At 44.9% G+C, this 14033-nt stretch overlaps 1 protein-coding gene across 25 annotated transcripts in view; it reads left to right on the top strand.

The window, feature by feature from the left end:
* LOC139578560 (protein furry homolog-like) overlaps window positions 1-14033 on the top strand; it is a 91009-nt gene that overhangs the window by 42731 nt on the left and 34245 nt on the right. For all 25 annotated transcript variants that reach the window (XM_071406337.1, XM_071406315.1, XM_071406322.1 and 22 more), the window contains 10 exons: window positions 2635-2837; window positions 4617-4670; window positions 5975-6114; window positions 6284-6380; window positions 7110-7189; window positions 10939-11019; window positions 11224-11392; window positions 12167-12259; window positions 12777-12875; window positions 13081-13182. In XM_071406337.1, the coding sequence (XP_071262438.1) occupies window positions 2718-2837; window positions 4617-4670; window positions 5975-6114; window positions 6284-6380; window positions 7110-7189; window positions 10939-11019; window positions 11224-11392; window positions 12167-12259; window positions 12777-12875; window positions 13081-13182 (1035 nt within the window). In that variant the 5' untranslated portion in view covers window positions 2635-2717. The remainder of the gene's footprint in view (window positions 1-2634; window positions 2838-4616; window positions 4671-5974; window positions 6115-6283; window positions 6381-7109; window positions 7190-10938; window positions 11020-11223; window positions 11393-12166; window positions 12260-12776; window positions 12876-13080; window positions 13183-14033) is intronic.

The following is a 14033-nucleotide window of genomic DNA, read 5'->3' as shown; positions in this document are numbered from 1 at the left end:
AAAAGCAGTGGTTCACGCTTTCAGTTTTGCGTGGATGCTGCCATCAATCCACGGTTTCTGGTTTGGGAATGTTTTAATAGTCGCAGTGGGTACGACATCGCCGATGCACTTGCTAATAAACTCGCTCACCGAATCAGCGTATTCGTCAATGTTGTTGGTTGATGCAATGCGGAACATATCCCAGTCCACGTGATCAAAGCAATCTTGAAGCGTGGAATCAGATTGGTCGGACCAGCATTGAACAGACCTGAGCGAGGGAGCTTCCTGTTTTAGTTTGTCTGTAGGCGGGGAGCAACAAAATGGAGTCGTGGTCAGCTTTTCCGAAAGGAAGGTGGGGGAGGGCCTTATATGGGTCGCGGAAGTTAGAATAACAATGATCCAGGGTTTTGCCAGCCCTGGTAGCACAATCGATATGCTGATAGAATTTAGGGAGTCCTGTTTTCAGATTAGCCTTGTTAAAATCCCCAGCTACAATAAATGCAGCCTCAGGATGTGGTTTCCAGTTTACGTAGAGTCAAATGAAGTTCATTCAGGGCCATCGATGTGTCTGCTTGGGGGGGAATATATGCGGCTGTGATTATAATCGAAGAGAATTCTCTTGGTAGATAATGCGGTCGACATTTGATTGTGAGGAATTCTAAGTCAGGTGAACAGAAGGACTTGCGTTCCTGTATGTTGTTATGATCACACCGCGTCTCGTTAATCATAAGGCATACCCCCCCGCCCCTCTTCTTACCTGGGTGTATGCTGCATCGTGTATGGGCTTCAGGCAGAAGTCTTCACGCTTTTTTATGTATTTCAGAACTGCAGTTTCCTCTGCTTGGAGCAACAGTGAAGTGGGCAGGGCACTACACATTTCTTCTCTTACATCTGCAAGCAGAGTCTGAACAGCAGACATGGTGGCATTGTCTCCCTCAATCCGTGCAATGGCTACTGCTATAGGTTTCAGGAGTTTCAGGCTGCTTACCACTCTCTCCCAAAATACATCATCCAGGAGGAAATGGTTCTGTATGTGAAGGGTCATCAAGTTATAGCAGCAATCTACCTCACCAAGCAAAGTGAGAAGAATAAGAGCACCACATTGAAGCTGTCAGTGAAATGCATCTAAAATATGTGTGAAGATAATGTGTCTTGAGTATAATTAAAAATGTTGAGACAAGAAGGGAAAGGAGTGTGGCGAAGATATAGACAAGTTTATCTCTAGATTGGCTCAGCTGTCTCCTGACAATTCTTGCACTTTCATTGTGTGAATGTTTTGCCCTTTTGATTCATTTATTTTTTATTCACCATTTACATATGACACCAGTATTAAATGTACTGTTAATCCCCGTCATTTGGTTACATACATTTCTGTTAATGCGTGTATTAATTAGTCAATTAGCGTTCTCATTCTTGGAGTGGAAACGTTGTTTGCGGAGTCCACAACCTGCTACAATTGTGAAACAAGTTTTGGTTTATTTCATAACCATCATTTAAGAGATTTGTCCATTTGTTGATTGCTAACATTGAGCACTTCAAAGAAAAGACCATGAGAATATCTGGTGTCTCTGGCCTGCTGCATAGAAATGTAGGAAAGTGTTTTTTCTTTACATCCATTACGAATTATAATACATCCATTACAAATTATAATATATTAACTGTAGTTCCTCACATTAAACTCTTTACAACAATCTCCCCCTAGATAATCACCAATCCTCAGTGTGTGAAAGAGCAATGGCAATTATAGGCCTACTGCTGCATTGTCCTATAGACTGAGTTCCATGTGCTCATTTCTTTAGCCGTCAATGAATAACGGCCTATCAATATGACAAAGGGTTTGGTTCTCGCATTAGTTGACTTTAAAATCATTTTAATTCATATTGTTATGATAAATGAGCATATGAAAATCATAACTGGCACGCAGAACAGTAGAAATGGTAGGATAAATTGTAAGCCTTCCCAAACTTGAAACTCACACCTATGAAGTCTTTATACAAGCGTTTTACTACACCCGCTATGACATCTGCTAAGGAGATCTATGTGATCAATAAAATTTGAATTATAAAGTCATTGCCTCTACATTTCCATGGTCAGATTGTGCCTATAGGCTACTTTGTAGCAAGGTACGACATGCCTCATAATATGAAATAAAACGTTTTTATTTCGCGCAACTCAATATTAGGAAGGCCTTATTTATGTTTTGTACACTGTTTCTTGTTGCTCCTAGTTGGTCAGCTCATTTGGGTTTGATTTGCTGTAGTCCAGTGAGGCCAGAGACCAATGCTACATCCCTTTTACCCAACATTGAATGTGTGCTGTCCTCATAGCCTGCAGTTAGTTGGGTGATGGTAAACCTTTTCTAGTGAAATCAAGCAACCAATAGGTTATAGGCTAATCAAAAGTGTATAATTTTTTGTTGTCTTCCACTGAGCACCCACTGGCATACTAGCATAGCTCCTCTGTGTGTGTTTAGGTTGATATTGAGGTTCCTTCTCTCTTTCATCTCTCCACTGCTCTCTCTCTGTTTGGATTAAAGCTGACTCCTGACCTCCAGTCATGTGATGGTGTTCACGCAGTGTCTCTGACCTGTCCCCTCTCTCCTGTCCCCCCTCTCTCTCTCTCTCTCTCTCTCTCTCTCTCTCTCTCTACCTCCAGCCTCGGCCCCAGTCAACAGTGTGAGTAGACGCCGCGCCCCCTCCGTGGCCCCCCTGTCGTGGGAGAAGCGAAACGCCGCCGCCATGTCGAGCATCACCATTGACCCCGAGCTCAAGCCCGGGGAGTTTGTCATCAAGAGTCTGTTGGCTGAGTTTGCTGTGCTGGCTGAGAAGAAGATTGAGGTGGTGATGGCTGAACCGCTGGTGAGTTGCTGTGATCTCAGAGCGAGGAAGTAAGGCCACATTTCAAATCAACCCCTAGCCCTGAATCCTAGGCACTTGTCTGAAAGAATTGGATAGGTGAAGCAATAATAAAAAAACATTTTTTTTGATTATTTTACCCCTTTTGTCCCCAATTTCGTGATATCCAATTGTAGTTAGTCTTGTCCCATCGCTGCAACTCCCTTATGGACTCGGCAGAGGCGATGGTCAAGAGCCATGCGTCCTCCGAAACACGACCTTGCCAAGCTGCACTGCTTCTTGGCACTGCTCGCTTAACCTGGAAGCCAGCCGCACCAATGTGTCAGAGGAAACATCGTCCAGCTAGTGACTGAAGTCCGCTTGCAGGTGGCCAGCCCGCCACGAGTCGCTAGAGCGCGATGGGACAAGGAAATCCCGGCCGGCCAAACCCTCCCCTAACCCGGATGATGCTGGGCCAATTGTCCGCTGCCTCATGGGTCTCCCGGTCACAGCCGGCTGTGAGACAGCCTGGGATTGAACCCGGGTCTGTAGTGACTCTTCAAGCAATGCAGTGCTTTAGACAGCTGCGCCACTCGGGATGCCCATTGAAACAATATTCTGACCAATATTGCAATGTGCTTTTACCTTTCAGATCTACATAGTTCCCCTATTTGTAGTGGCTAGCCTAACTGTTTATTTGGAATTAAGCAAAACTTTTAAGGCTATTCTCACTAGCCATTAATCAGCCTGTGCCCTTAGCCAAGTACTGCTCTGTAGCAGGAACTAAGGGCCAAAGAGGTTAAATGTCATTTTTCTAGTGACTGCTTAATGTTCAGTCTGTAAACAGACACATCCTTAAACTTGGAGGGGTTTATGTGTGTGATTTCTTCCTCTGTGTGTGTGAACATCTAGAGTATGAGAAATGAGGCACATTCCAATGTGCTTTCCCAGAATTGGAGCAATAACATTTTTCTAGGAATCTTGAGCTTTTTCTACCCGGATATCGAGACTCCGTGGGAGGTGTGATCCCATGCCTTAGCTAGGGGCTGGGAGGTGTGTGTGTTGGACACTCGACTATTCTCTCATTTTAGCTCTATTCATCTCTCTATTCATTTACCTGAGTGCTTCCCTTGTTCTGCTGCCATCCCCTTTCTCTCACCCCTTCTTTCTCTCTCACCCCTTCATTCTCTCTCCCTGGTCCCTGGCTGGTGTGTTTGTCCAGTGGTCAGCTGGTAGATAGACTCCTGACTGACTGTTTACTCAGGGGCTGCTAGGCTGGTAATGACCCCAGGCTGATGGCAGAGCTCGTTCACTGTCAATTGCTATACTCTATATCGGGGGGGGGGGGGGAGTACGGCCCAGGGGCCGTATCCGGCCTGCCGGGCACTTCAATCTGGCACGTGAGACATAAAAATAAACATTATATATATATATAGATATACTTGAAATTGGGGAGATTTTTTTTATTTTTTTTTGTGGTATCCAATTATCCCATCGTTGCAATTCCGGTATGGAAGCGCACCAACGGCCGAGAGCCGTGCGTCTTTCGAAACACGACCCAGTCAAGCTGCTTCTTGACACAATGCCCGCTTAACCCGGAAGCCAGCCGCACCAATGTGTCGGAGGAAACGCCGTACACCTGGCGACCGTGTCAGCGCACATTGTCTCATCTCCTGTTTCACCTGGCCCCACATCCAGGGGTCTGCTGGTATCAGTGACATAGGGGTCCTATTATGTTCGGAATCCATATTTGTCCTTTGTGAACTTGACTGACAGCCCTGTTTCTGTCTTTCTCTCCCTCAGGAGAAACTGTTGTCGCGATCTCTCCAAAGAGGGGAAGATGCGCAATTTGATCAGGTGAGTTCTAGTGTGTGTGTGTGCGTGCTTGCTTGCACACTGCACATGCGTTGTTATATACTCTATCCCTCCCCCACCCATCCATACAGTAGTTGAATTCTCCAGCTCCACCCAATCAATCCCCACTCAGTGCCCCATGCATCCCTCATCTCCAACTGGTGCCTGCAGAACTCTGAACAATGGAGCTGCTGCGGAGTGCTTTGTTCAGCACAACACAAAGTCAATGAGGATATGGCGCTATAGATCCAGCTGCCTCCATTGTGACTGGGAGAGGGGGCATACAGGGAGTGGGAGAGAGTGGGCACAGAGGGAAAGCGGGAGCAGAATCGCTGTGTCATCCTCCGCAGTAAATCAGTGTCGGGCGCTGGAGTGTGTCCGCCTGGCGCCTGGAGGGCGCAGAGAGCAGTTGCATAACTCTCCCTCCCATCATCCAGCACCCTCAGCACACTGCCCCTCACAACATGCACTGACATGCACTTAATTAAGGCACGTGCCATTCATTGTGCGGAAAGGTACGATTACTCGGCCCAGCTGCATATTGCCTGACTGTAAACACTACACACTTGACATGCATAGGACTATGATTGCTCTGGTGCTTGTTGTAGAAGAACTGAGGACAATGTACTGTAAACTACGTACATTTCTTGCTAGCATTATGGCTCTATACCCTTACCATTTTGTCTACAAAGATGTTGATGAAAGATCCATAGTATGAGGTTGCAATTCACCTCCATTCATTTAACATATTTGATCTGATGATCAAAGTGCTGAGGAGGTATTTCAACCAGAGCCTGTTTGTTGGTCGGCCCTGACGTACTCGCTGTAGGCCCACTGCAGAGCCCTGTGCTGTGGCGGCTGCAGCGCCAGCTAGCCGCTCAATAGGATAGGACCTCACTGTGCTCGATACGTCAGCGAACACCGCACTCACAATCCCAGTCGATACGTCCTGTTCTCTACTGTATGTCACCCAGTAATTACGTCATCTCCCCGCAATCTCCCTCCACTTCTCTCTTTCTAGATATTCCCCCCACCCTCCCCTGTATCCCTTTCCCTGCATCCTCCTTTCTCCTCATCTCAACTTAGTGGAGCCTTTTCTCTGTGGCGGTAGAATGGGCTGTCTACATAAAATATAGCGCCTCTGTCTGTGTGTAATGATGTGTGTAATATTGGCGATGAAGGTGTCTGTTCCTGTGAAGATGTTTGTATTTATGTATTATTTTTTTTTTTGTACATTCTCATCATCTGGTAAGCTATAATAACGTGTGTAGACTCTATTGTGAAGCGTCTGCGTGCTTTTCTCACAGTTAATAAGCTCTATGAGCTCCATAGCGGAACACTGTTTGCCCTCCCTGCTGCGCACACTGTTTGACTGGTACCGGCGGCAGAGTGGCACCGAGGATGAGTCCTATGAGTACAGGCCTCGCTCCAGCACCAAGTCCAAAGGGTACGATACTCCTGTTATCTGCTCATCCCTCTCTCCTGTCCTCCCCTCACTTCCCGCTCCTGAACAATCAACCTGTTTCTGGTAAGTGTGTTTAGTGTTATTCAGTCCGTCATAACCCTTTCCCTCTCTCTCCCTCTCTCTCTCGATCTATCACCCTCCCTCCCCATAGGGATGAACAGCATCGGGATAAAGACTACCTATTGGAGCGGAGGGATTTAGCCATAGATTTCATTTTCTGTTTAGTTTCAGTAGAAGTTTTAAAACAGGTAAGTCCTGTTTAACTTTACTTCTGTTTGTTTGTCTGTGCTGTTAGTCCTCTCCCAGCCTCCCAAGTGGCGCAGCGGTCTAAGGCACTGCATCGCAGCGCTTGAGGCGTCATTAGACCCGGGTTCGATCCCAGGCTGTGTCACAACTGGCCGTGACCGGGAGTTCCCTTTGGGCGTTGCAAACTTGGCCTGCGTCGTCCGGGGGGGCTTTACTTGGCTCATCGCGCTCTAACGACTCCTTGTGCCGGGCACCTGCAAGCTGACTTCAGTCGTCAGTTGAGCGGTTTTTCCTCCGACACATTGGTGCGCTGGCGGGCGGGTGTTAAGAATCGCAATTTGGCGGGTCATGTCATGAAGTACACATGACTCGACCTTCGCCTCTCCTTAGCATCTCCTGGGGAGTTTCAGTGATGAGACGAGATCGCTATCACGAAATTGGGGAGAAAAAGGGGGTATAAAAATAAATAAGAGTCCTCTCCCTTAGTGTGGTCAATGCAATGTCAGCATACCGAGCTGTCATCCTAAACTACACCATCTAGACCGACAGCAGACTAACCGAATCCAAACCACACTCTCTTAGACCATCAACAAGCCCTGACTGAGCATAGAGCTTGGTTGTCCTTGGCTACAACAGGGAGGAGAATGAATGTTAGCAAAGAGAGACGGAGACAGCATGAAGGGAGTATCAATGTGCCTATTATGACTGGTGATTTAATGTTTGCGTCACAGATTCCTCTTCATCCCGTGCCAGACGCTTTAGTACATGAAGTTCTGAACCTGGCATTCAAGCACTTTAAACACAAAGAGGGGTAAGTGTAAACGAGACACACACACACACACACACACACACTAGACCTGGGATGACTGTAGTTTTAACTTTCCTTTGTGATAAATTCAGGGGAACAAATAGTTACATAGGAAGTGACTACAGCTATTTGAATACAGATCTGAGAAAGCAAGTACTTTTTAAATATTTGAATACTGATCTCAGGAAGTGGTTGCTTTTTTTTTGTTGTGTTTTTTTGAAACTATTGGATTGGCTGTCTTCAGCTAATGGCAGGGCTGTATAGCAGGGTTGTATGGAACTGTATGTTGAGGATAGAAATGGAATGATTTGTGCGAACACAATCTCCTGTACTATTCCAGTATATCGGACTTTGATCTACACATATTTGATACTTTGATCTACAGAATCCATTCTCCTGAATGTCCATTGCCCCAGGTTTACATTATCACGTCAAGCCAATTATATTTTGTGGAGGGAAGAATAAATAAGTTGTAACGCTCAACTATTATATGACTCTCTTTCAACATGCCACTGAAAAGGTTAAAAGCTGCAATTCATTTGATGATACCTGAAAATACTGTAGAGTAATTCAAAGCCATTTGGAAACAGCAAGTTGAACCTCTTTGACGAGCCGAGGTTAAGTGTTGTTGTTTCAAACACACACACACTACCATCTTTAAAGGGATAGTTTACTCGGAATACAAAGTAACATGATTTCCCACCGAACTCTGCTGTAGTTGATTCAAGAAGGCCGTTTTGGGATATTTAGGTTCCTTCCGACACTTAATATAAATATATTTTATTACTGTGAGCATTCTCCTAAACGTTTAACATTAAACTGTTCTTGTGCCTGTGTAATAAAACTGTAATTACTTTTGGCGCAACATTTTATGAGCGCGTTATGTAATACGTCCGTAGGAGCATTTTAATTGCGTTTTTATTTTAATTGTTTTTGTAACTACTGTACACAAGGAAGTTTTACATTTTAATGTCACATGCACAAGTACAGTGATATGCCTTTCTTGTAAGCGCTAATCTTACAAATGCAGTAATCAATATCAATATAATACTGAAAGTAACATGGTAGAACAAAAACACACGATATAGAAATAAGAACACAAACATATATACATAGCATTCTACTATATATGTGTATGCAGTCAGCTCCAGTACAATATTTACAATGTGCAGGGATACCGGATTGATAGAGCTGGATCTGTATAGGGGTAAGGTGACTAGGCATCAGGATGTATGATAAACAGAGTAGCAGCAGCTTATAGGATGATTGTATGTGAGTGGGTGTGCGTGTGTAGAGTCAGTGAAGACGTATGTGCATACGTGTGTGTGCAAATTGTGGAGTGGGCGTTTTGTATGTGAGGAGTATCGTTGTGCGTAGTATGTAAGGCCCTGTGAGTGCATGGAGACGGTGCAAAAATATGAATAAAATACGAAGGTCAACTCCGATAGTCTGTGTAGCCATTCTGTTAGCTATTTAGCAGTCTTATGGCTAGGGGATAGAAGCTGTTCAGGAGCCTGTTGGTGTCAGACTTGATGCACCGATAGCGCTTGCTGTGCTGAAGCAGAGAGAACATTCTATGGGTGAGTAGTTGGAGTCTTGAATGATTTTTCTGGGCCTTCCTTTCAAAACACCTGATGTAGAGGTCCTGGATGACAGGGAGCGCTGCCCCAGTGATGTTAATGGGCTGTCCCATTTTGAGGATTTGAGGGCCCATGCCAAACCTTTTCAACCTCCTGAGGGAGAAGAGGCGCTGTCGCACCTTAACTGTGTATGACCATATTAAGTTCCTACTGATTTGGACACTGAGGAAATGTATGTTCTTGACCGACTTCACTACAGCCCCGTGGATGGGGACGTGCCTGCCCCCGTCCTTGGTCTTAGTGACTTTGAGGGAGAGGTTGTTTCAGCCCTACACTGCCAGGTCACTGACCACCTACCTGTAGGCTGTCTCATCGTGGCCGGTCATCAGGCCTACCACCGTCGTGTCCTCAGCAAACTTGATGGTGTTGTGGGTGAACAGGGAGTACTGGAGGAGGCTGAGCACACATCGATGTGGGGCCCCTGTGTTGAGGGTCAGCGTGGCGGAAGTGACATTGCCTACCCTCACCACCTGGGGTCGGCACGTCAGGAAGTCCAGGATCCAGTTACAGAGGGAAGTGTTCAGACCCAGGGTCCTAAGCTTGGTGACAAGCTTGGAGGGGACAATGGTGTTGAATGCTGAGCTGTAGTCAATGAATAGAATTCTCACGTACAGTAGGTAATCATCTTATCTAAGTGGGTGAGGGCGCAATTGAGATTGCATCGTCTGTGGAACTGTTGGGGCGGTCTGCAAATTGTAGTGGGTCTAAACTGTCTGGCACTATGACGTTGACGTGTGCCATAACCAGCCTCTCAAAGCACTTCATGACTACAGATGTGAGTGCTACAAGGAGGTAGTCATTGTGGCATGAAGCCGTAGAGTTCTTGGGAACAGGCATGATGGTGGTTATCTTAAAACGTGGGGATTCCAGACTGGGACAAGGAGAGATTGAACATTAGCGTTAATATACCTGCCAGCTGTTCTGCGCGTTCTCTGAGAATGCGCCCTGGAATGCTACCAAGTGACTGTTCCTTATTCCATGTAATAACTCCATTATTATGCAATTATGTAACAACTTTGCTATGGTAATAATCACAAAGTTACAAAGAAATTGATGTCAAGTATTACTCTACCTGTCTCACTCATTATGAAAATATATTTGTTAGTCATTTTGAAGCTGCAAAAGTGGTCTACTCTAATGTTGAGGTGATTTAATGTCCCTCGTGTTTAGTTCTAGACTAAATAGGCTGTATTAAGATTTATATCTAAGAGCCCTAACTTGTAGTTTTTGGGTCTTCATCAAATGTTTTTTGGTTTTCAATTTAATTGCATATATTCAAATATTTTCAAATGTTGCTTTGGTTTTCTGAGAGGTATTCAAAATAGTTTCAAATGTTATTTGTTTTTCTGAGACCTGTATTTGAATATCAAATCATTTTTGCCTTTTAGTTGTAACTATATAGACTAAATTCATCTACCTTGAGTATTTGAAAAGTTGGTATTTTCAAATAAATAAGTTACAGCTATTTTCTGCCTAGGCCTGACACACACACACACACACACACACACACACACACTGCTGTCATATATACCAGCGGTGTTCTCTTACCCTACGAGGTCCGGAGCCTGCTGGTTTTCTGTTCTATCTGATAATTAATTGCACACACCTGGTCTCCCAGGTCTAAATCAGTCCCTGCTTAGAGGGGAACAATGAAAAAACGCAATGGAACTGGCTTTGAGGTCCACAGTTGAGTTTTGAGGGCTATATACAGTACAGTGGTCTTAGTCCAACACAGATAATATTCCTGAGTGGTTTTGGCTCTGCAGCGCAGTGACTCATTACTTTATGGGTGTTTGGATAGACTGTTTTTTATAACCAATGTGTGTGACTTTATGGCCTGTCCACATTGTCACTTACAGAAAACACAATCGGCACTTGTTAGACAAGTTGAGTAAACCTCCACTCAACTGTTTCAACCCTACATTATACAGCCACATGCCTCTGGTTTTAGAGAGATGGCTTTTGGGATGATATTTCCTTTAATAGTTTTGTTTGTTCAGCTGCTTCTCACAGGTCTGTTTATGGGTCAGTGTCTTCGTACACCCATGTTAAAATATTACGAGAGCTACTTCTCTTTGTGTGGGTGGGTCAACGATGTCTTCTGATTGACAGGTACTCCGGCCCCAACACTGGCAATGTGCACATCATAGCAGACCTGTATGCGGAGGTCATCGGAGTTCTCACACAGTCAAAGTAAGCGTTTTCTCCTTGGGGTTTTTCCAAGTTTAAGTCCTCTCAACACCGTTGAAATAACTTAACAGGTCACTCCTGTTTTATTCACATGCCACTTCTAAACTATATGTTAAAAATGAGCCAACTCCTTATGAAAGACTCAGTCCGTTGAATCAGAGGCTGAGTGAGACGCTAAATCGGTGTAATGTGCGTTGGTCGCTCCAGGTTCCAGGCGGTGCGTAAGAAGTTCATCACGGAGCTGAAGGAGCTGAGACAGAAGGAGCAGAGCCCCTACGTGGTCCAGAGCATCATCAGCCTCATCATGGGCATGAAGTTCTTCAGGGTCAAGATGTACCCCGTGGAGGACTTCGAGGCCTCCTTCCAGTTCATGCAGGTCAGTTATCCTGGGTCGTGTTCATTTAGAGTGCACCGTAGCAAACTGTACCAAGAAAAGAAGCGTTCCTCATTGGACAAGTTCAGGCATTCCTTCCCGTTTCAAGTTTTTGGTGAATTCAACCCTGATGTGTCCAAGCAACAGGCGTTGATCTAATCTACTGGATGCCCAGACTGTACGGTACTGTATGTCTGATTGTGTCCGAGTGGCTCCGTATGCTCGACTGATGGCTCTCAGCGGAACCACTGTACACCCATTAGAGGTTTTACTGCAGCCCTTTTGTTGGGACTCAGCAGCTCTCTGTAGCAGAGCCTCATAAAGCCAGAGTAACGATCAAATAGCGGATCATTGTGCCAAGAGGAGTGTGTGCATTTTAGGCCCAGCCAAGAGCACTGAACGGAGCAATGGCATTTCGTTAAGCTCAATACGGCAGCAAAAATCTTGCTCAATATGCTCCCCTCGAAACAAGCCCTGGTTTTCCCAGCGTGTTAATGGAACATGTTGGGTAATATGCAGAGATTAATTTTTTCCCCCCTACGTCTGTTGGTTTCTGTGCTTCTACGTCTGCATTGCTTGCTGTTGGGGTTTTAGGCTGGGTTTCTGTACAGCACTTTGTGACATCAGCTGATGTAAGAAGGGCTTTATAAATACATTTGATTCTGCCCATATGCAAGAATCCGTTGCACTGTCTTGGTTTTATGTGTCTAATGGGTTTGTGGATCTGTCACTCTGTTTGTCCTCATCCATGTTGATATGGCTCTGTGTGTTCCTCAGGAGTGTGCCCAGTATTTCCTGGAGGTGAAGGATAAGGACATAAAGCATGCATTGGCTGGCCTCTTTGTTGAGATCCTCATCCCTGTTGCTGCTGTGAGTACCAACCAGACAACATAGTACAAAACATGGGAAACCCCACATTCCACAGAATGGTTATTAGTAGCTTAGTGTTTTTCTGTAAAAGATAGATTCCACTGTGTTAGTTACCATAGAAAGCACATTAGATTGGCTGTAATGTCATTGACTGCGTCTGAAATTGCACACTATTCCCTAAGTGTGGGCCCTGGTGAAAAGTAGTGCACAATATTTTGTTTTTTTAACCTTTATTTAACCAGGTAGGCCAGTTGAGAAAAAGTTCTCATTTACAACTGCGACCTGGCCAAGATAAAGCAAAGCAGTGCAACACAAACAACAACACATAGTTACACATGGAATAAACATACAGTCAATAATACAATAGAAAAAGTCTATATACAGTGTGTGCAAATGAGGTAGGATAAGGGAGGTAAGGCAATAAATAGGCCATAGTGGCGACTATAAAGGGAATAGGGTACCATTTTGGTCGCACGTATTAATTGAATGAGCTGTGGTGACCCCTTCCTCCCTGCAGGCGGTGAAGAATGAAGTCAACGTGCCGTGCCTCAAGAACTTTGTGGAGATGCTCTACCAGACAACCTTTGACCTTAGCTCCAGGAAGAAGCACTCTTTGGTAATGTCAACTCTTCCCTCCCACTTCTCTCTCCCGTCTCTTTTCCCGCTCTCTTTTTTTATTATGTCAACTTGTTAACTATCTTCTCCCTCTCTTTACCCATTCCCTCCCTCTCCTTACCCATTCCCTCCCTCTCCTTACCCATTCCCTCCCTCTCTTTACCCATTCCCTCCCTCTCTTTACCCATTCCCTCCCTCTCTTTCAGGCTCTGTATCCTCTGGTGACGTGCCTGCTGTGTGTCAGTCAAAAGCAGTTCTTCCTCAATAACTGGCACATCTTCCTCACAAACTGCCTCTCGCACCTGAAGGTAAACGACACAATCAGCTCAAGCATGTACCTGACAGTTACTGGCCTTTAAAGGACTCTGAAAAGAAATGCAAACATACATGCCAATTTCACATTTGAATAGGACGCTTTCTGTTTTATCTTTAAAGACAGCGGCTTCCCTAATGTTGGAAGTTCACTGGGACATGTCATTGAGTGTCATTTTCTAAAGACTGTATAATGAAAATAGATTATCTCCGGTCCCTTTAGCTGTGTTAAGTGCTATGAACTTAAAATATGTGTTGCATACCAAGTTCTGCCATGTGTTACTGTTACCATGACTGAACCCTTATTGCTCTAGCAGAATGTTCTTTAGCCCAGGTAAGTTGTTCATTGTCATAGTGAGATGTTAGCCATCCCCCACACATCAGAAATGGATCTGAGGTGTTTTGGGGTTGAAGGGTGTGCCTTAAAAATCATATCTTCCTCCTACCCTGTCTGACAACCCCTTCCAAACCGATCAAGCCAATCAATCGTGCTCCTCTCCTGTACCGTACCTCAAGCCAATCCAGCCCAGATTTTTACTGTGTTGTGTGACTGTCTCCTCGCTTCTCAACTCTGAATAGATTCCCTTGTGGCGATTCATTCCCTCTGATTCCATGGTGGACACGTGCTATAATTGCCTTTGCTCCTGATGACTGTTGTTGAACTGACTCTCTATAATCACAGTCAGGTGGTGATTCAGTTGCTTTTGATATCCTGTGAAAGATTAGATTCTCTTTGATGACATAGTTTTACTTAACCTGGTGATTTAGATTACATCAGCACCAAATGGACTTATCTCCCTTGTTTTTGTGGTGAAACCTTGAGTCTCTGGTGGAGATTTGTTTGGAG

This window comes from Salvelinus alpinus, chromosome 6, assembly GCF_045679555.1.
Source record: "Salvelinus alpinus chromosome 6, SLU_Salpinus.1, whole genome shotgun sequence".
In the NCBI taxonomy this organism is placed as follows: Eukaryota; Metazoa; Chordata; class Actinopteri; order Salmoniformes; family Salmonidae; genus Salvelinus; species Salvelinus alpinus.
This window is presented reverse-complemented; position numbering and strand designations above follow the sequence as displayed.